Source organism: Amblyraja radiata, chromosome 11 (assembly GCF_010909765.2).
Source record: "Amblyraja radiata isolate CabotCenter1 chromosome 11, sAmbRad1.1.pri, whole genome shotgun sequence".
Classification (NCBI taxonomy): Eukaryota; Metazoa; Chordata; class Chondrichthyes; order Rajiformes; family Rajidae; genus Amblyraja; species Amblyraja radiata.
Genome location: NC_045966.1, coordinates 22,932,238 through 22,956,274, shown reverse-complemented (window position 1 = coordinate 22,956,274; position 24,037 = coordinate 22,932,238). Strand labels below are relative to the sequence as shown.

The window sequence follows — 24,037 nt, the reverse complement described above, 5'->3', positions numbered from 1 at the left end:
GCTGGACTATGGTGCCTTCCTCACCAACTTTCTGTGTTTGTGCTTTTTTTAAAATTCTATTTTATTTTTAATATGTTTTATTATTTATTATTTATTTATTTTTATGATACTGACTGTAAAGGGAAATTAATTTCATTGTCTCTAATTGAGACAATGACAATAAATTTGAATACAATACAATACAATACAAAGAAGCGGAAACCACTTTTGACCATTAGGGAGTCTGACAAAAACCTCCGGGAACCGCATGGAAACCTTGGGTGGGGCGCAAAATCTCCAGAGGTTTCCGTTCAGGTTTCCAAAGTGGGACAGGGGCATAACAGTATCCTAAACACACTAGGGACAATTTACAATTTACAATTTTACCAAGCCAATCACCTACAAACCTGTACATCTATGGAGGAAAGTGGAGCTCCTGGAGAAAACCCACGCAGGTCACAGGGAGAACGTACAAACTCCATACAGACAACACCCATAGTCTGGATCGAACCTGGCTTTCTGGCGCTGTATAGCAGCTGCCCAAATTATATGTAATTAACAAAAAAAATGTCCATTATATTCCAGAGAAAAATTACAGAAACAGACTAAGTGTAATTCCATCACTTTATTTACAGGTGGGCAATCTTATCAACACAAAAACATATCCTCTTATATTTGCTTGCCTTGCGACTCACCTGGACACTTTTATTCCACAATTCAATATAATAAAGATTCTATTTAGTTCCTATTTGGAGGTTACAATAAAACAACATTCAACAATGTATAAAAATTAGTCAATATGAAATACTTGGTCACAAACAAGCAATGTACAGCTAGATAGCCATTTAATTTGAAGTTCAAACTTGAAGTTAATATTAATATTTGTCATTCTTAAACACATGTAGAAACAGTTCACAAACAATGTAATCTCTACAAAGTCAAGGTCTCATTTCAGTAGGAGGAATAAAATGAAATGAGCCACGGCAGATAACATTTTATAACAACAGTATGACTAACAAAGGATTAATTTACACTGCATAAGAAAATAACAAAAAAGTTAAGGAATCATTGGATCAATAGAAGACAATTAGAGTTTTTCTTTTAATATTCGTGGTCATATTGTGCTTCATGCCTCTGCTTCATATTCTTCATACACCCCCTAGGAAGAGAACAAAAAGACAAAATGGTTCTATTGTTTCCTTGATCATCATTACTTTTTTGCATATCTTTCATTCATTCGTTCTATATCTCTCTAGTTCACCATCTATCTGTCATTTCCGTTTCCACTGACTCTCAGTCTGAAGAAGGATCTTGACCTAAAATCTATTCCTTTTCTCCTGAGATGTTGTCTGACCCGCTGAGTTACTCCAGCTTTTTGTATCTATCTTCGGTTTAAACCAGCACCTGCAGTTCCTTCCTCAACATTTTTCTGTCCTTTGAAATTGTTTATAGATTACCATCCTAGTAAGAATTTGCCTTGCACAAAATGGTGGAAGTCATCACATTTTTGCATCACTTTTTTTAGTTACAAGCTGCGACTGTGGGTGCTGTCTGTATGGATTTTGTACGTTCTCCCCGTGACCGTGGGATTTCTCCGAGATCTTCGGTTTCCTCCCACACTCCAAAGACGTACAGGTATGTAGGTTAATTGGCTTTGTGCATGTGTAAAAGAAAATTGTCCCTAGTATGTGTATGATCATGTTAATGTGCGGGGATTGCTGGTCGGCGCGGACTCGGTTGGCCGAAGGACCTGTTTCCGCGCTGTATATCTAAACTAAATTAAATTGCCAGGAATTGTGCAACATCTTCCTGAAATTTGTCTGCGCACCATTTTCTTACGTTACTAGACACCACGCAAGCAAATCAAACACAAGTGGTTGAGTAACTCAGCGGGTCAGGCAGCATCTCTGGAGGGAATTAAAAAGCAATGTTTTAGGTTGGGACCCTTTTTCAGACTGATTTTAGGAGGGAGAAGCTGTACTGGGGCTTGGACAAGGCCTGGCAAATGATAGATGGATACAGATAAGGAGGATAGACAAAAAGCTGGAGTAATTCAGCGGGACAGGCGGCATCTCTGGAAAGAAGGAATAGGTGACGTTTCAGGTCGAGACCCTTCTTCAGTTGCCTGTCCTGTTGAGACCCATTCCTTCTCTCCAGAGATGCTGCCTGTCCCGCTGAGTTACTCCAGCTTTTTGTGTCTATCTTTGGTTTAAACCAGCATCTGCATTTCTTTCCTATATTGTTAAGGATGGTTTGGTTGGCAGATGGTGACAAAGGCCAGAGATGAAAAGAAGAAAAAGGGTGATAGATAAGGAGAGGAAATGAATGAAATGTGAAGCCAGAGCGATGGATATAAGTCGAAGTGGAATGGGAGGAGACATTCTTTACTTGCCACGTCTTGTGTAGGAAGGAACTTGATGCTGGTGTATGAATTGACATGTCTTGTCCTGCCCCATCTTAGCTCATATTACAGTCAGTCTGAAGAAGTATCCTGACCCAAAAGAATATCAGGTAGATGCTGCCTGACCTGTTGAGTTACTCCAGTACTTTGTGTTTTGTTCAGTAGTCCAGTTTGTTGTATCTCCGTGATCTTATATAACTGGCCGATATAAAGACCTACTCTCAAAGAAAGGTTTGTGACAAGCAAGAGCTTATAGCGCCATTGACCCGGGATTCCTGTGTCTTATGTTTCTGTTTCCTAAGTCTGAAGCTTAAAGCCACTGTCCCACTTTCATGACCTAACTGGCGACCTCTGCCGAGTTTGCCCTTGACTCATACTCGCAGCATGGTCACCATGAGGTCTTAGGAGGTCTTCATAACTCTTCCTCATGCTCGTGAGTGGTCTCCGCGTACTCGTGGCCTCAAGTAGGTCGCGGCGTTTTTTCCAGCCTGATAAAAAATGTCCACAAGTAAAAAAAAGGTTGGCGTGGAAAAAAGTGATACTTTTTACTCGTAGGTAGGTCGTAGCAGGTCGTGATGGTAGTTGTAGGTAGTCGTAGATAATCTTAGGTAGTCGCAGGTAGTCGTAGGTCGGTAACTGGCCCGAGAAAAAAAATGCAAACATGACATCATTTTATCATGTGATCATTTTCCACTCGTAGCTAGTCGTAGTTGGTCTTAGGTGTGGAAGACTGAGGTCGAAGGGGGTCGTAGGAGGTCGTAGACATAGTCATAGGAGGTCGTAGACATAGTCGTAGGAGGTCGTAGACATAGTCGTAGGAGGTCGTAGACATAGTCGTAGGAGGTCATAGGAGGTCTTTTACTTTGGTGAGTCAACACGACCTTGACATTTTTAAAAACTCGTCTAGGGTCTTCTAACTCGTCGATTAGTTCGTCCAAGTGGGACAGGCATTTAAGGCTCTCCATAATTCTACTCTTGTGAATTTGTAGTTAAGGAAGTTTAATTTGATACCAATCCATCTTTACTCTCATGCTGAGCCAAAGTATAAATATTCCCATTAATAATAATGATTCATGTAGGAAAAAAATCAATAGAATATCAATTACTAAAGACGTACAATAAAATACTCAAACGCCATGAATGTCAGTTTCTATAATGAGTATTACATTTGTCTGCACACCCTGACCAGTTTATATTTTATTGCATCCCATTAATGTTTGGCAGCTAAAGTGCAATTTCCTGAGTAAATGCTTACTGTTGTTCAGAAATATTGACATTAAAATAATTTATGAGTATGCCGGTTTGTAATTGGATAAATCTCTCGCTTTCTTTCTCCTTCAATAATGCTTTGTGCAGGAGTAAGACACCTTGTGTCAGGATTAACCAGCAAATTGCCTGTTTCGTTAGTCTGGTAAAGTAGGTAAGTCTTTCATTAATGATCATTTATTATTTGTTCTTCGGCTCCCAACGTGGATTGTCAGTTTAAAGTGCTCCTTTGAATTCACAAAAAATACCTTGAATTTCTTCGTATTTCTTTGAACCCAGGCAGTACGTGGTGCAGCAGTAGAGTTGCTGCCTTGCAGCGCCAGAGACCAGGGTTCAATCTTGACTATGGGTACTGTCTGTATGGTTTTTTTTAACGGTCTCACCGTGACCTGTGGGGGGTTTTCTCCAGGACCTCTGATTTCCTCCAAAGACATACAGATTTGTAGGCTCATTGGCTTGGTAAAATTGTAAATTGTTCCTAGAGTGTGTAGGATAGTGTTAGTGTGCAGGGATCGCTGATCGCCGCACTCAGTGGGCCAGAGTTTCCGCACTGTATCTCTAAACCAAAACTAAAGTAAACAAAGAAATTCAGTAAATTGTTTCTTATAACAGTGAAGGTAATTCCACTTAATTGATCATTTTGTACTTTCCAAATGACACCAACTTTTGTTTCTTTACTTCTTTAACATTTGTGATGTAAAACTGAAATGTACTGGGTATGAAGTATATACTGGACATGCTATGAAATCTCTACTTACAAATTTACTAGCCTTTGACATTTCAATCCATTTAAAATGTGATGTTAACAAAAATTTGGCTAGTGAATGCCTTTGTTTCTAAATATCAACTGACTTCCAGTGATATTACACAAGGTGTGTTCAAAGCATGTGCTGGTTTTCAATGAAGTTGGGTTAAAGAGGGCATTTTTGACCACTGTTAAAAAATAATTGCTAAACTGGGCGGCAAAGGTAAAACTTGTGCAGGACTGGCAGAGAAGGATGGGGAGTGGCAGGCCAGTGGGATCCAAGCTTTGGAAGCTGATGGATGAATAGGCTGGAAGGCGGAAGACAAGAAGAGGCTTGGGGCAAGGTTGACTTAGGATAAGGGCACACAAAAGGCTAAAAAGCTAAAGAATCCACTCCAGGAAATCCAATCTTACTACATTGTGTGACATGTTGGCACAAAACTGAGGAAGTGCAGCACTTTTTGAGGGACTGTTTTCAGGCTTCTTTGGTAAATGATTTAAAAAATTCTGTGATACTATTAGATGATCATCAAAAACAAATTTTGAAATATGTCTCATTTATAAACTGGCCCTGAAATATGCTTCAATGCGACCCATTGTATGTCCGTGTATCAATAAAACAATATCTTTAATATACCTACCAGTGACCGAGTACAGCAGGGTGTATAAGAATTGGCATTTAACCAAATATATTCTTAACATTAATTATCTTCTAGCTACAAATTGAGAACAGAAGTGAATCAATACATTAATTATCCTCTAGCTACAAATTGAGAACAGAAGTGAATCAATACATATTCATCTTAATAGCTGGTTTTACAGGTAGCAGAATAAATAATATTTACCAAAATTAGACTAAGTGGGTCCCACTGATTGCCAGCATCACACGGGAGGGCTGGTCCCCCAATGCAATATTCCACCTCTCCACCAATTTCAATATTGGTGGCCAGTGGGGAGAGGGGGCTTGCTGGAGCACTAGTATGGGTGTTGTGGGCTGAAGGGACTGGTTTCCAGAGGGCTAGTGTGGAAATTGTGGGTTGAATGGATTCTTGGGCTGGCGGCTCAGTCACTCAAGCCTGTTGTGCTGGCAGCTCACTCACTCACGGCTGGTGGGCTGGCAGTTCACTCACAGCTATTCCTTGAAATTCCATTTCAAGCAGGGTGCCAGGCCACCAAGTTCAAGTACTTTTTCATACCATTTCAAGCAGGGTGCAAGGCCAATAAAGACAGCGAGTCGTGACCTCTCCCTCCTCTATCTTGCAGAGACTGAGCCACGCCCACACTTCTGGGTATTATAATCCCTACCAGAAGGGGCGTGGCCTTCATGGCATGATTGACAGGAGAGAATCTCAACATTTTTTAAACACTAATAACACTTTTATTTTTAATCGATGGGAAAAATCCTCGGCACCTGATGAGCGGAGGGGGACTCTGAGTAAGATGACCAAAGATCACAGCCATACGTCGTAGCGTTGTTTCTACAATCAATATAAAGCGCAAACAGGAAGTGGTCAAGATTAGACTTTTAATTATATAGAAGGCAAGGCAACTTTAATTAGGCAAGGCAACTTTAATTAGGCAAGGCAACTTTAATTAGGCTAGGCAACACAGCTTTAACATTTCCAAACCAAATGCACCACAGCTTTAGCATTTCCAAACCAAAGACAACACAGCTTTAGCATTTCTAAACCAAAGGCAACACAGCTTTAGCATTTCCAAACCAAAGGCAACACAGCTTTAGCATTTCCAAACCAAAGGCAACACAGCTTTAGCATTTCCAAACCAAAGGCAACACAGCTTTAGCATTTCCAAACCAAAGGCAACACAGCTTTAGCATTTCCAAACCAAAGGCAACACAGTTTTAGCATTTCTAAACTATATTTTCAAACAACATTACGGGCACTGACAGGCCAGTTAGGAGACATGTCTTCAGTGTTAATCACAGCTCAGACTGTGAGACGTGACCCTCTTGTTCCCCCATCTTGCAGAGACTGACTGAGGCACTCAACACTTCCGGGTTTTATAGTCCCTCTGGAAGGGACATGGCCCTCAGGAGAGCGAATCTCAAAACATTTTACATACTAATAACTCTTTTATTTTTCATCGATGGGAAAAATCCTCTTGTCCTGCGCAGCGGAGGGGGGCTCTGAGTAAGATGGCCAAAAATCACAGCCATAAGTGGCAGTGTTTTTTCTAAAATCAATATACAGAACAATAGGAAGTGGTCAAGATCAGACTTTTAGTAATATAGATAGTACGTGAAGCCAAAACCTCAACAACATGGAGAAATCATTACAACACAGAATTTAACTTTTTAGAATTCCCACTACAGATGCCCTTTTCTTGTGCTGAAATTTAGATTCACCATTTTTATAGATATCACAATACAGATTTAGTGCTTGGTAAATGTTTCCGAGGTAATTTGCACCTACATTTGGCATTCCTTACTACTATGTGAAAAGTGAGAAAGTGAATTTGCCCTGCATCACAGTCAAAATTTTGTTTCCGCATGACTGATAAATTGTATGTGATGCCATTTACTTTATTCTATAAAATGCAGAAAAAAATGAGACCCACTGCAGAGAAAAACAAATTTGCATATTTTCCTTTGATGCAGATGTACAGTACTAATTTCGGAAATGTTATGCCTGTTAATTTGCGACACCACGGTAGAGTTGCTGCCTTGCAGCGCCAGAGATGCGGGTTCGATCCTGACTATGGTTGCTTTCTGTACGGAGTTTGTACGTTCTCCCCGTGACCACGTGGGTTTTCCCCGGGTGCTCTGGTTTCCTCCCACACTCCAAAGACGTACCGGTTTGTATGTTAATTGGATCCTGTAAAAATTATAAATTGTCCCTAGTGTGCAGTGTGTGCTAGTGTAACGGGGATCGCTGGTCGCACGGATCCGATGGGCCGAAGGGCCTGTTTCCACGATGTACCTCTCTAAACTCTAAACTGCAATAGAGTACAACTGATAAACTGACAAGTTTGGGAATTAGACGGTGCTGGATTTTTCAGGCTATTGTGGTGTTATAGATCGTAATAACCTCACACATTTTCAAATATATATTTTAAATCGTTAAATACATTTTCTAGTGCAGTAGATAATTTTAAAGGGCGCACAGGATCTAGGGCCCCTTGAGTGTACAACGAGTGCATGTACTGAGGCCCTAATGAATGGAAAGGACTCAGGCACACATCACCTGGTGAGCCAGACGTCACATCATCCAAATTTTTGAAGCCATTAGATTATCTGAGTTTTACAGTAGCTTTATAGTTTGCTGTGCTCTTAAATGTTAAAAGATTACAAATCAAAGCAAATATAATGCTATGTTAAATAATAGAGCACAAGTGAAAGGAATTTGTGCAATTATGCACAATCTCTGCGGAAATCCAAATTAAAATTTGAATATAGGATTAAAGAGGTCCTTCTGCAGTTGTACAGGGTGAGTCCACATCTGGAGTATTGTGTGCAGTTTTGGTGTCCTAATTTGAGGAAGAACATCCTTGCTATTGAGGCAGTGGTTCACAAGGTTAATCCCTGGGATGGCGCGACTGTCATATGAGGAAAGATTAGAAAGACTGGGCTTGCATTCACTGGAATTTAGAAGGATGAGAGGGTATCTTATTGAAACGTATAAAAATTATAAAACGACTGGACAAGCTAGATGCAGGAAAAATGTTCCCAATGTTGGGGGAGTCCAGAACCAGGGGTCACAGTTGAAGAATAAAGGGAGGCCATTTAAAACTGAGATGAGAAAAAAACTTTTTTACTCAGAGAGTTGTGAATTTGTGGAATTCTCTGCCACAGAAGGCAGTTCTGCCAATTCCCTGGATGAATTTAAAAGAGAGTTAGATAGAGCTCTAGGGGTTTGCGGAATCAACGGATGTGGGGAGAAGGCAGGCACGGGTTACTGATTATGGATGATCAGCCATGATCACAATGAATGGCAGTGCTGGCTCGAAGGGCCAAATGGCCTCCTCTTGCACCTATTTTCTAAGAAATTTCTATGAAAATATTTAATTTCTTCAGCAGGTGCCTACTCATATAATTGCTAGTTTATAACTGAAAATTCAAGGGTTTTAGTTCCATTGCATATCAATTAACAATCCTTCTCTTGTTTGAAGACAATCCTCTTAATCCTTCTTTCTGATTCTCTTTCCTTTTCATTTTGTTCTTTGGAATCAGTCAACCTTACAGTTGCATCAGTGCTATTTTTAACCCTGTGACAGGATGAATCAAAGACAGTCTCATGCATCCATTCACTTTGCAAATATGACTCTCCATGGTGATATCTTCATTCCTTTGGTTATTTGTTATTTAAAAAATATATATATTTTGTCTCCTCATTTTATTACCTGTACATGTAACATTCTTTGAGACAGTAAATGGGCAAGCAAGCTTTCTCCAGCACTCTTGCAAATTATGTTTAGTTTAGAGATGCAGCACGGAAACAGGCCCTTTGACCCACTATCTTCCACGCCGACCAATGATCCCCGCACACTCACACAAACACTATCCCACACACACACTAGGGAAAAATGTACAATATTATCAGGTCAAATAACCTATACACCTGTAGGTCTTTGGAGTGTACAAGGAAACCGGAGCTCCAGGAGAAAACATATGCGGGTCACCGGGAGAACCTACAAACTCTGCACAGACAGCACCTGTGGTCAGGATTGAACCAGGGTCTCTGGCGTTGTAAAGTGTTCGGAGGTAGGATGCCAAGAATAAATGTTTAAAAATAATGTTCGAACCATCTCGAACTAATGGTGTTGGAGAGATTTGATGATCCAGCTGGCTTCTCCTGTGCATCAGTTTCATTTATTTCTATGCTTTACACTTTCACTTCCCATGGTCAATTGTATCTTTTGAGTAACTGTCTGGGGTAATGTATTGGCACAGACTGCTGTTCTAACAGGAGGAAGCCGGTGCCTTTCTGAGACCCGAGTTTCGTTAAAATAGTCATAGGCAGCAACCTCCTGATTCCAGGCACTTGGATTACCAAGCAGAACAGAAGCCACCCAGTAAGCCAAGTCTGAAGAAGGGTCTCGACCCTAAACGTCACTCATTCCTTCTCTCCAGAGATGCTTCCTGTCCCGCTGAGTTACTCCAACATTTTGTGTCTAATCATCGAAAGTCAATGAGTGTGGTGGGCTGCAGGGTGAGGGAATGGATAAGAAGGGGACTTAAACCAAGGCTGTCATTACAAATAAAGAACTGATGTGTTCTCAAGATAGACCCAAAAAGCTGGAGTGACTCAGGCAGCATCTTCAGACTCGCTGGTCATGAGTGGCATGTCTTTTGCCTTGCTAGCAATCAATCTGAAGATATTTGGAAATTCCCACTGGGAAGATCATTGCAAGATAATTTTCAATTTATTTTGTTGCTGACTGCACAGTCATATACATTGTGTTGTTAAGTGACTCCAAGGTAAATACTGTTTGGCTCAGGAATTAAGAATCAAAGGTCAGCTACCGAGGTTGGGAAAGCTATATCTGGAGATAGGTGTATTGTAAGGGATAGCCAGGTTCACATATGTGCGTGGGGACATTCTGTGCAATAAAATCAAGTGATATAAGCAGAATTAGGCCATTCGGCCCATCAAGTCCACTTCACCATTCAATCATGGCTGATCTATCCTCCTCACCCTCCTAACCCCATCTCTCTCCATAACCTCTGACACACTCATCCTCTGTACCATCTCCTGCACCATCACTGACTTCATCAACTTCCACGCCCTGCCCGACCGAGCCTCCAACCTCATCGTTCCCCAGCCCCGCACGGCCCGATTTTACCTTCTCCCCAAAATCCACAAACCTGACTGCCCCGGTAGACCCATTGTCTCTGCCTGTTCGTGCCCCACCGAACTCATTTCCACATACCTTGACTCCATCCTATCCCCCTTGGTTAAATCCCTCCCTACCTATGTTCAAGACACCTCAGACACTCTCCGCCATCTCCGCGCATTCCATTCTCTAGGCCCTCACCCCCTCATCTTCACCATGGACGTCCAGTCACTCTACACCTCCACCTCCCACCAGAATGGCCTCAAAGCCCTCCGGTTCTTCCTTGACCAAAGAAGCAACCTATACCCGGCCACTGACACTCTCCACCGCCTAGCGGAGTTGGTCCTTACCCTCAATAACTTCACGTTTGACTCCTCCCATTTCCTCCAAATACAGGGCATACCTATGGGCACACGCATGGGCCCCAGCTACGCCTGCCTCTTTGTCGGATACGTCGAACAATCCTTGTCCAATACGTACCAGGGCCCCATCCCCGACCTCTACCTCCGTTACATCGACGACTGCTTTGGTGCCACCTCCTGCACCCACACACAACTGACTGACTTCATCCATTTCACCACCAACTTCCATCCGGCACTCAAATACACCTGGACTATTTCCAACACTTCCCTACCATTCCTTGACCTCACTATCTCCATCGCAGGTGATAGACTTCTGACCGACATCCACTATAAACCTACTGACTCCCATGGCTATCTGGACTACACTTCTTCCCACCCTGCTTCCCACTCCATCCCCTTCTCCCAATTCCTCCGTCTACGCCGCATCTGCTCCCAGGATGATGCGTTCCACACCAGGACATCTGAAATGTCCTCATTCTTCAGGGAACGGGGGTTCCCCTCCTTCACCATAGATGAGGCTCGCACCAGGTTCTCTTCCATACCCCGCAACACTGCTCTCTCTCCCCATCCCCCCACTCGCAACAAGGGCAGAGTCCCCCTAGTCCTCACCTTTCACCCCACCAGCCGTCACATACAACAGGTAATCCTCCGTCAGTTTCGCCACCTCCAACGTGACCCCACCACTCGCCACATCTTCCCATCTCCTCCCATGTCTGCCTTCCGCAAAGACAGCTCCCTCCGCAACTCCCTTGTCAATTCTTCCCTTCCCTCCTGTACCACCCCCTCCTCTGGCACTTTCCGTTGCAACCGCAAGAGATGCAACACCTGTCCCTTTACCTCCCCCCTCGACTCCATTCAAAGACCCAAGCAGTAATTCCAGGTGCGACAGAGGTTCACCTGTATCTCCTCCAACCTCATCTATTGCATCCGCTGCTCTAGATGTCAGCTGATCTACATCGGTGAGACTATGCGGAGGCTGGGCGATCGTTTCGCCGAACACCTCCGCTCGGTCCGCAAGAAGCTACCTGACCTCCCGGTGGCTCAGCACTTCAACTCCCCCTCCCATTCCCAATCCGACCTCTCTGTCCTGGGTCTCCTCCATGGCCAGAGCGAGCAACACCGGAAGTTGGAGGAACAGCACCTCATATTCCGCTTGGGGAGTCTGCATCCTACGGGCATGAACATTGAATTCTCCCAATTTTGTTAGCCCTTGCTGTCTCCTCCCCTTCCTCAGCCCTCGGACTGTCTCCTCCCATCCCTCAGCCCTCGGGCTCCTCCTCCTTTTCCCTTTCTTCTCCCCGCCACCCCCCATCAGTCTGAAGAAGGGTTTCGGCCCGAACCGTTGCCTATTTCCTTCGCTCCATGGATGCTGCTGCACCCGCTGAGTTTTTCCAACATTTTTGTGTACCTCTGATAAATTGATACGCCTTCCATTTCTTTCTATTCCTCTGCTTCCCTCTCACATTCCCCCATCGCTCCCTGTCCTCACGCTATTTCCTCAGTTTTCACTCTTTTTTCTGCCTCTCACTCATGCTTCCACCCCTGTGCTCCATGCTTATACTTACTCCTCTTGCACAGTCAGATAAGAGATCTGAAAAGCTGTCTAGATTGGGGAAAGGCCCAATTTGTGGTCAAAGTTTTTCTACCAAGGCTTTTTTTCCCTCGCTATGAATAATTCCTCCCTACAGTTTTCGAAAGTACCCGTTGGAAGGGTACGTTCGCTCCAAGGTATGTTCTCCTTTAATTTTCACATTGCTGCTCATCTTTGAATGCAAAATACTGACTGCACTTCTAGGCCAAAGACTTTACCTACTGTAGGCTGTATAAGGGTTAGTAAAACCTTAGAGTAACTCATCTTGCAATGAACCTCGCATCGAGAATTTCCATATATCTCCAGAATGCTTTCTAGCAAGGCAAATACGTCCAACCCATTACAAGCTCCATTAAGTAACTGATCTTGTAAAGGGCAGCCAATTTATGTTTTAAATCGGAGACATCCCAGTCAATATGAGACTATCGGAAACCCTGTGCCAAAGAAACTGGTTCACATTATTTTGCCAGATATGTGGTCGATCCAATACTAACATAAAACTTAAATTTGGGGATTATTGTCCTGTCACCAACGATTGCATACGTTTTAACCAGTTCTATCATCCATCCTGCTAGAATGCTTTACACATTTAATACATTTTAGCAGGCACAGCATAATGAGGTACCAAATCCAACAAGCTGATTTTAAGTTGTGACTTGTTCATTAACATCACCACTAATCTCTAATGCAGTACATAGTTTGACTCTCATCACGCCTCTACGGTGTAGGAAGGAACTGCAGATGCTGGTTTTCCACCGAAGATGGACACAAAATACTGGAGTAACTCAGCGGGATAGGCAGCATCTCTGGATAGAAGGAATGGATGATGTTCCTTCTATCGAAAGCGAATGATATGTTAGCATTCATAGCAAAAGGATTTGAGTATAGGAGCAGGGAGGTTCTACTGCAGTTGTACAGGGTCTTGGTGAGACCACACCTGGAGTATTGCGTACAGTTTTGGTCTTCAAATCTGAGGAAGGACATTATTGCCATAGAGGGAGTACAGAGAAGGTTCACCAGACTGATTCCTGGGATGTCAGGACTTTCATATGAAGAAAGACTGGATAGACTCGGCTTATACTTGCTAGAATTTAGGAGATTGAGGGGGGATCTTATAGAAACTTACAAAATTCTTAAGGGGTTGGACAGGCTAGATGCAGGAAGATTGTTCCCGATGTTGGGGAGGTCCAGGACAAGGGGTCACAGCTTAAGGATAAGGGGGAAATCCTTTAAGACCGAGATAAGAAAAACATTTTTCACACAGAGAGTGGTGAATCTCTGGAACTCTCTGCCACAGAGGGAAGTTGAGGCCAGTTCATTGGCTATATTTAAGAGGGAGTTAGATGTGGCCCTTGTGGCTAAAGGGATCAGGGGGTATGGAGAGAAGGCAGGTACGGGATACTGAGTTGGATGATCAGCCATGATCATATTGAATGGCGGTGCAGGCTCAAGGGGCCGAATGGCCTACTCCTGCACCTATTTTCTATGTATCTATGTTCCCTCTCCCCTGACTCTCAGTCTGAAGAAGTCTCAACCCAAAACGTTGCCCATTCCTTCTCTCCAGAGATGCTGCATGCTAAGTTACTCCAGCATTTTATGCCTCTACATTGTATTGCTTTATAAATACCATCATGCTGTGCCTTAATCCACACAAGATGTTTTAATTCATTAGTTACTAATGCTACAGTTTCATGATATTTTCCTCAAAGTAACTGTGTGTTGCCTACATTACACTTAACTTTTCTGTTACCAATTCTCACGTATTTTTAGTGGTAGTCTTGAAAATATATTGTTGGAAACTCCATAATTTTGAAGTTTGTAACCTAAGAGAGCTTGACTGATGGCAACTTTGTGCACAACAAGGTCGATAGAATGGATCGACTTGGCTTATATTAAAGAATGGATCGATTGGGCTTATATTCACTGGAATTTAGAAGGATGAGTGGGTATCTTATAAAAACATATAAAATTCTTAAGTGAGTAGACAGTCTAGGTGCAGGAAAGATGTTCCCGGTGTTGGGGGAGACCAGAACCAGGGGTCGCAGTTTAAGAATAAGGGTAAGGCCATTTACGACTGAGATAAGGAAAACCTTTTTCACCCGGAGATTCGTGAATCTGAGGAATTCTCTGCCACATAAGGCAGTGCAGGCCAATTCACTGGATGTATCCAAGAGAGAGTTAGATATAGCTGTTAGGGCTAACGGAATCAAGGGATATGGGGAGAAAGCAGGAACAGGGTACTGATTTTGAATGATCAGCCATGATCATATTGAATGGTGGTGCTGACTCGAGGGGCCGAATGGCCTACTCCTGCACCTATTTTCTATATTTCTATCCCATTAAATTACTATTTAACCTATTTTTCGACTGAGGAACAGGTAGCTACACCAACAAAACCACCCGCTTTTACCACAAGAGTCAAGAGAAAGTCAAGAGAAAGTCGGGAGAAAGCCAAGAGTGGTTTATGGTCTTATGTACTGAAACGGAACAATTACATTATTTCTTGCAGCAGCACAACAGCTTTTATAAACACAGTACTCAATAGATAATATAATAAACAAACATAAAATTGTTCAATAAAAAAAATAAAACAGTGTGTGCAAAAAACAAAACAGCCCAAATTCCTCAGTGCTGAGTATTACTTTGTGTTTTGTCGAAACAGGAAACCTGCTAAAAACGTTCATGTCAAAGATAGCACCTCAGTGTTATGTAAGATCAGACTTATGTGTTCACGTCCTGGACTGAGTCTTGAATCTATGGACCTTTGACTGTCACACAAAATAACTCCAAGATAAGACACATACACATTGATTAAAAGGAGAGAATAGGTTGGATACTTCAATAAGGTAGGTAGGAAAAAAATGGTGGAAATATGGTATGTATTTACTAAAGGGATAGTATATATTCAGAATTTAGATTTTTGGTTTAGTTTAGTTCAGTTACGGCACGGAAACAGGCCCTTCAACCCACCGAGATCGCGACGACCAGCGATCCCCGTCCACTAACACTATCCTACACACACTGGGCAATTTACAATTTTACCAAAGCCAATTACCCTTCAAACCTGTATGCATTTGGAGTGTGGGAGGAAACCGGAGCACCCATGGAAAACTGGGAAAAACCCACGCAGGTCACAGGGAGAACGTACAAACTCCATACAGCTAGCATCCGTAGTCAGGATCTAACCTGGGTCTCTGGCACTGTAAGGCAACAACTCTAGCCGCCCTTTAATCTATTATTTAATTAATTTATTAAAGATATCAATGCATTTATTAATTTATTGATTTATTAAATGTATTAATTTATTAATTTAATTAATTCTTGAAGTTTATAATGTCAGAAATATGAGGAAGGTTCATAATAGAAATGGCATTTTTGCAGAAAATAAAAGCTTCACTGGTGTTGCCTGCTTTTAACTATTTTGAATTTTCCTTGTTTCCTTATTAGTATGTTTTGACATAAATTTGTTGTGATGTGAATACAAATGTAGATGTTTGTTCCATTGCTACCTAGTGAATCTGTACGTTTCATGTTAGAGAAAATGCTGATTGGTCTTGTATAGCTAGTTGCAATAAATGGCACAAAGAGACTTAAATGCCTGCAATAAAATGGCAGTTTCATGGCTCCACTGAATGAAGTAGATGTGGAGAAAGCAAAGGAGAGGATAATGTTTCTGATTCTATTTTAAATTTGCTTTTATTAATTTGATTTTATCTAAACAAGCAGGTCACACAATTAAAACAACAGTTATAACAAAATTCAATTTTGGTTACAACAATTACAACAATTGCTGAATAGCAATTTAATGTTAAAAGTCTAGTGAACACATGATTCTGAAGACAAGGCTTGTAGATACTAGGAATCAAGAGCAAACAACAGAACGGTGGAAGAAATCAGAGGGACAAGCGGCATCAATGGAGGAAAAATATGTAAGTTGACATTTCAGGTCAAAACTGTGCATAAGGACTGACGACTGAGGCAGGCACTCCACCCGAAATATCGACTTTACGCTTTTAGCCTCCACAGATGCTGCTTGAGTACTTCCAGTATTCGTTCCTGTTTTGTGAAGATAATTCTGTTTCTTTTTGAAAATAGGTCAGCTGCAATTAAGAAGGCCTCTCTTTTTAGAACGCTTGTTTTTTACTTATGTCTCTCATCAAAATCTTATTAATCTCCACAGTACAGAAAAGCATAGAATGAACCACTGTAATTTTAAGACCTTGAACATCTTTATTATGATTATAAAAATTTCTGGCAATACTAAGGAGATGACATCCACAAAGAAGATTATTGCCTGTCAGCACTCGTTTAATAACTATGACATTTATGCCAGTATTTGTAATTACACTGCTATGAGAAATAGAAGGGATTGATGCAGATGTTTGTTCTATTGCACATTTATCAAGTTCTAATTAATCACATTAGTGGTCAGTGGCCTACCGGAGTTTAAAATGGTGATGCCCTTTTTTGTAAATTTATGCCTGAATTCTACTTCCCTTAGTTTCAAACCATTTAATTTAGGAACAACATTAATTTCATGCACCAAGGAAATCCCAGCAAACAGATCAAAGCCCTGGCAATCCAAAATATGTAGATATCCAAAAAATATGGGTTTAACCTGACAACATCGCAAGCAATTTGCTGGCCTGATTATGTTCTTCCTTTGCACAACGTGATAAATTATCCTCAGAGGGGAGATGAGGTACTAGGAAATACCAAACGTGCATGATGGAAATAATAACTGAAGATATTAAGAAGTTTTATTTATGATGGATTTATACTTTGTATATTACACAGATTTAAGAATGATAGTGATGAATTGTTACAAATCATTTCTATGGTATTTTGTTATAGTTCCAGAATTTGGGATATCTTCTCAAATTTTTCCATGCCATCTGTTACATAATCTGGCAAGAGGATAGACACAAAAAGCTGGACAGTCAGCATCTCTGGAGAGAAGGAATGGGTGACGTTTCGGGTCGAGACCCTTCTTCAGACTCGTTAGGGGAAAGGGAAATAGAGACGATGATGTTGAGAGATAAAGAACAATGAATGAAAGATATACAAAAAAGTAACAATGATAAATGAAACAGGCCATTGCTAGCTGTGTGTTGGGCAAAAACGAGAAGCTGGTGCGACGGGTGGGGGAGAGATAGGGAGAGGGAATGCCGGGGTTACTTGAAGTTAGATAAATCAATATTCATACTGCTGGGCTGCACAATCTGCATAATCTGGCAAAATCAATGTGGCCTTTTATTTAAAATAATGTTGATTATCATGATTTATGTTGAAGAAAAGAGAGTGAAGACTCCTTCATAGAATGACACAAGTAGAAAAAAAGTGTGAACTAAAGGAAGTAACAACAGTGGCACAATAGCACAGCTGGTAGAGCTGCAGCCTTACAGGTCCAGTGACCAGGTTTGATCCCGACCTCTGATGCTGTCCAGGTGAATATACATGTTCTCCCCGTGATCGCGAGGGTTTCCTCTGGGTGTTTCAGTGTCCTCTTAACATCCCAAAAACATATGAATTGGGAGATTAATTGGCCATTGAAAACTGGCCCTGATATGTGGGCGAATGGTCGAAACTGGGGGATTGTTGATGGGAATGTGGGGAAAATAAAATAATGTACGATTAGTGTCATTGGGTTACTTGTGTTCGGTGGTTAGTGTGGAATCAATGGGCAGAAGGGCCTATTCCTGTGCTGTATCACTCTGTGAGAAATCAAATTGCCAGTGAGACAGAAAAAGATATATCCACAAAGGTATGGAGAGAGCAATAAAGAGCTACAAAGTGAAAATATGGATATAGGAAAAAAAACTATGACCAAAGAGCAGTTAGATCAGTCTTCTTCTTGCATATGGCATGCACAGCCTAAAATTGTAGGACAACTTGTTCTATTTTATCTTATTTGATTGTGCACGCCGGGTTGATTGCATTCGTCAAAACAGGGCGGATCACATGAAGGTTGCAATCTTCCACCCCAGTTAGATCAGTTATAGAATGGAAAGTGGAGATTAGTTGAAGTTTGCATTGTTTTTGGCACAGATATTTTGGGCTGAAAGGCCAGTTCCTGTACTTTACTGTTATGTTTTCTGTGATATACAACTATGACTCAATCATTGTATCAGGTAGTATAAGTAGAACCATTCAGATAAATTGCCACTTGATATTAAACAGATTACATGTCAGAATTGACATTGATTACTGTCTCTTGTTTCAGTCTCTCAGAATGGTGGACAATATAACGGGCTCTGAGAATAATATAACAGCAACAAGAATCATTCCTAATGCAAAGAGGTACTACCTGGCCTAAACAGGCTCAATTAATTAATGTCAGAGTGGCTTGGATTGTATCAAACAACAGGTTAAAGATGGAGATTACGACATTAAAAATAATCTTGCGTCAGTTTTCTACCTTCAGAATAAGAATTGTTCATTAAAGCTCTCTTTAAATCAATCCTTGGAATAAAATGACCTAATTTTCCATCACTTGTCTAAAAGGCATCATCGGAATATTAACAAAGAAAGTGCGATATATCGCAGTGCCTGATCAAATATCCGGAGTGGTCTGGAAAGGACTGCAATCACAATATAGTGGAAATAACTGGTATATTTGAATTCATGTGGTGCTGGAAAAACTGCATCAAGATTCTGAACATCTGGGCAATCTATTCTTAAAGTGAAGAAAGCAAGGGTATTATAAAACTATCAAATTTGGGAATGGTATAAGCTGGCAAGGCAAATAATTTACCATTGACAGCAGTAACTCTCATGGAATAACCTAATTTTTGCAACGATTTCTTATATTTTCCATATTTCACTGCGCCATAAAAGGCCAATCGGCCCATCAACTTTATACTAACTTTAAGAACAATTCCATTAGTCCTATTCGTACATGTTGAAAAAATGTCACAACCCAAAATGTTGCTGTTCATTTCCCTCCATACTGTATGCTGCCTGACCCACCGAGTTCCTCCAGCAATATGTTTTTTTTGCTCGTTTCAAGCATCTACATCTCTTGTGTCTCTATTCTCCCACTTACTTCCCTGTAACCTATTCTCTCCTATTGCCCATTTACTACTATCTAATTCTCCTACCACACATTCACAATGTGGGTAATTTACAGTGGGAGATTAACCTAACAAGCATGTTTTGGGGATCTGAAGGCAACTTGCATGCAACTTGCAAGTAATTTGGAAAGCTAACAGAATGCTATTGTTCATTGTGAGAGGATCTGAATACAAAGGTAGGAAGGTTAGGTTTCAGCTCACCATGTCTTGTTGAGACCACATCTGTAGTATTGTGCGTAGTATCGGTCTCGTTATTTTACATAGGAAATAAATGCATTGGAACATTTCACAAATGTGCACTATATCTGGGATGGTAGGTTCTCTTACAAGGCAAGGTTGGACAGGCTAGGCTTGCATCTGTGGGAGGTTAAAATAATAAGAGGAGAATTGATTGAAACATTCTGTGGTTTGACCTCAGGTCTCTAGTTGATTACTAGTCTCGTAATTTAACTGCTGCACCACCACTGTACTCTATATGATTGTCCAGCTAACATAGTTTCAGCTCAAAGGTACACAAAATTGCTGGTGGAACTCAGCGGGTGCAGCAGCATCTATGGAGCGAAGGAAATAGGCGACGTTTCGGGCCGAAACCCTTCTTCAGAGCTCATATGTATAATACAGTCACATGCTGTATTATAGAGGACATAGGTTCAAGGTGAAGGAGAAAAGATTTAATATGAATATGAGGGGTAACTTTTTCACACAAATGATGGTGGGTGTATGGAACAATTGCCACAGGAGGTAGTTGAGGCTGGGACTGTCCCCACATTTAAGAAGCTTTTAGACAGGTACATGGATAGGACAAGTTTGGAGGGACACGGACCAAGCACAGGCAGGTGGGACTAGTGTAGCTGGGACATGTTCGCCGGTGTGGACAAGTTGGGTCGAAGGGCCTGTTTACACACTGTATCACTCTATGCACATAATACACACATACCTTAGGCTGACAGTTCCACCGAGAAACATTGTCAATATCCTTCTCGAACATATCTTTATCCTTGACCTCTATCCTTTGCACTGAAACGTGCAGGACACACTAGAGGTGAGATGCGGGCACATCTGACCTCCCGCTGAATAAGCAGTTTGATTCTATTTCAACAAAATTGTTGCCATTCATTAAAAAGGTAAGCTGCAGCATGCTGTCCTCATGTTCGATCTTCTTGACTAACACGCAAATGGACAATCATCCATCTACTTCTTAAATGTGCATTAGCAAGAAGATATGGAAAGAGATGTGGTAGACTTTATCAAGATTCATGCTGAACAATTAAACAATGCCAAATTACTGATTCCACCAAGATGCAGGGCAGAACGCCACAAGAGATCCTTCTTCCCTGTGGCTATCAAACTTTATAACTCCAACCCCCTCTGTCGTAGGGTAGACTGAGTGACTCCCCTCCACGTCACCTCCCCAAACTTTGCACATCCCCAATTCTTTCAACTTGTCACTTTAATTTCATGTTTCATGTATTTTGTGTTTTTATGACTATTGGCAGATCAATTTCCTTCTTGGGATTAATAAAGTTCTATCGTATTGTATCGTATCATACAAACACCATTTACGCTTGCAATCTTGTCACTTAGAGAAAGATGATGTATGGTCTGTCTGAAAATTGCTGATTATCAACTATAATGAACAAATACTATGGTGTTTATTGTACAGGATAACAAGGTGAGGGATTCACTGAAGCTTCGTTCAGCTGTCACAAAGGCTCTTGGGGTAACAAGGCCACCGTTTAAGACCCCTTCTGCTATTGCATGTTGCAGGAATGAAACCATTGTTCTAAAATTAACAGAGTGCTGGTTAAAACAAAATAAGTCACACTGAAGTCAAGTAAACTGAATGACATGGCCTACACTGAGAATGTTGACATGAATGTACCATATAATTATTAGGTTTATAAATGAAGTAATATTTTTGAAATAAAAATAAGGAAGAAAAAAAATCAAAGTATTTCTAAGCACATTTGAAATACTCGTAGGCAAATTTAATGTAATGTACAGAAACTATAATTGCTGAAAGATTCACAATTTTTGCAAACATTGACTTAAACAGACTGGTGATTTTCTGATAAGGAAAGTATGAAATAAAACAAAATTGCTAAATTATTGGATTGAATTTCAATGCATGCAGACAGCTTGAGAAACAATGTTGTAGACGTAATTTGAAAAGAAACATCATGTGAGAAAAATTATTTAATTGGTTTCAGCATCCCAACATTTCCTTGAAAAGAATGTTCAAACCCCAGTGTTTCAATGGGGGTTTTGCACATCAGAGAAACATGATTGACTTGTTCCATTAATTTTACTGCCATGATGCAAATTTGCACACAGCTGTTAATACAATATTACATTGTCCTTCAGAGAGTCCCGAGGAGCTTTGCTTCTGCTTCCATGAACAGAATATTAATTATTTGCAGTGGAAGCTTGTGGATCATTTTAGTGCCGCTGTGATTTTTAATGTTCTCGTTCATCGTTAATTACTTCAAGAATGAATGGATACTCTCTTATCAGAAATTCCATTCGTATGACTGACCGGCCTAATCGTAGGGTCCTAAAATTTACTGAAAAATTGGACGTTTTTATCAATTAACTGAGAAGAGCCATCCTCCCCTCTTGGAAAAACAAATTGCCCTGCCAAAAACTGAAGGCCTTTCCGAATAACAGATCATAATAACCCCTTTGCTTATGGTGCAATTAACATCCTTTCGGTAAAAACTGATGATGAATAAGTAAATTATTTTTGACACTGTGTAGCTAGACATTTTTTGAGACATCTAACATCTTCCAAGACCAAGACAAAATAACGATGTGGCTAATGCATGACCCTACAGCGAGATCAATTCATGCAATGTCTTGACAATTTCCTTCCTAGCATGAAATTCACCATGCAACTGTCACAGTGAGTTTCAGGGGCTGTTTGGCCTATTTTTATTCCTGTGGTTTAGCATTCTTATATAGCTGCTAAAATGCATTGTATTTAAAATGAACAGTCAACTGCAGGACAGATCTTCCTTGACCAAGTCTGCCACCTGGAATCAACACCTACAGTACCCATCTGCCTGCACTCATTCGCACTTAATGTGGTGAGTCTGTGGTGAATAGGCCTCGGGTGGCTTAGTCCCAAAAACCCACTCTTGAATGCCGGACTTTGAAGACTTCTTGAATGGTTTACAAGGACATTAAACACTATTAAAACTGGGGGCTGAATTATGCCTAGTCAGAAGATGAGATGTTCTTCCTCTTGGGCATTCTTATCTGGGGCTTCAATTAAATGGTGTAAAAGGACAAAGACAGAGTGGGAGTGCGTGTAGGATGGAGAATTAAAAATGACTGAAGTTCAGGATTGTTTCTGTGGACATCTTAGCTTTTTATTATTGTCACGTGTACCGAGGTACAGTGAAAAGCTTTTTGTTGCGTGCTATCCAGTTAAAGAAAAGGCTATTACATGATTTCATTCAAGCCATCCACAATGTACATGTAATGGATAAAGGGTACAACATTTAGTGCTAGACCGATTGAAGTCCGATTGAAGATAGTTCACAAGTCTCCAATGAGGTGGATGGAAGGATATGACCGCACTCTAGCTGGTGAGAGCTGGGAAAAAACTGCTTCTGAACCTAGAGATATGCGTTTTTAAACTTCTGTACCTCTTGCCTGATGGGAGAAGGGGGAGGGAGTGACTGGTTCTCGATTATGCTGTGGGCTTTGCCGAGGCAGCGTAAAGTGTAGATGGAGTCACCAGGCGTGAGGTTGGTTTGTGTGATGGTCTGAGCTACGTTCACAGCTCTCTGCGATTTAACCATATAACAATTACAGCACGGAAACAGGCCATCTCGGCCCTACAAGTCCGTGCCGAACAATTATTTTCCCTTAGTCCCACCTGCCTGCACTCATACCATAACCCTCCATTCCCTTCTCATCCATATGCCTATCCAATTTATTTTTAAATTATACCAACGAACCTGCCTCCACCACTTCCACTGGAAGCTCATTCCACACCGCTACCACTCTCTGAGTAAAGAAGTTCCCCCTCATGTTACCCCTAAACTTCTGTCCCTTAATTCTCAAGTCATGTCCTCTTGTTTGAATCTTCCCTATTCTCAAAGGGAAAAGCTTGTCCACATCAACTCTGTCTATCCCTCTCATCATTTTAAAGACCTCTATTAAGTCCCCCCTTAACCTTCTGCGCTCCAGAGAATAAAGACCTAACTTATTCAACCTTTCTCTGTAACTTAGTTGTTGAAACCCAGGCAACATTCTAGTAAATCTCGTCTGTACTCTCTCTATTTTGTTGACATCCTTCCTATAATTGGGCGACCAAAATTGTACACCATACTCCAGATTTGGTCTCACCAATGCCTTGTACAATGTTATGATAACCACATGTTTCCAATTACTAGTGATTTTTAAAATTTTACATTTAATTGATTGACTTCAGAATCTCCAGCTGCCATGGTGCGATTTACATTCACGTCCCCAATGGCCCAGAAGCTGCTGTTACTGTAAGCAATTAATATCCAGATAATGAGGTTTCTATCATACAGCATCTAATGAACAGATGCACTAGTAGAGGATTAAAATCAGGATACCTATCAGTTTTTCATCTGAAAAATGCATTCACTGTTTTAAAAAGGGAGTAAACTGCTTAATATCATAATATCTGGAATCAGGTAAAATACATTCATCTATCACACCAGTTTCATTTCACTTTGAAAAGATTCAAACCTTTCAACATTCAGTTTGACCAAAACAGGAAACTAGGATTTATATTGTTAATTAACTTAAGCAGGAGGTACACTGGGGAATTTTACCCATCCTTGGAGA

At 41.1% G+C, this 24,037-nt stretch overlaps 1 protein-coding gene across 2 annotated transcripts in view; it reads right to left on the bottom strand.

Annotated features, from left to right (window-relative positions):
* Positions 1 to 585: 585 nt before the first annotated feature.
* Positions 586 to 24,037, bottom strand: part of sncb (synuclein beta) — a 60,949-nt gene continuing 37,497 nt past the window's right edge. For both annotated transcript variants that reach the window (XM_033029479.1, XM_033029480.1), the window contains exon 6: positions 586 to 1,138. In XM_033029479.1, the coding sequence (XP_032885370.1) occupies positions 1,106 to 1,138 (33 nt within the window). In that variant the 3' untranslated portion in view covers positions 586 to 1,105. The remainder of the gene's footprint in view (positions 1,139 to 24,037) is intronic.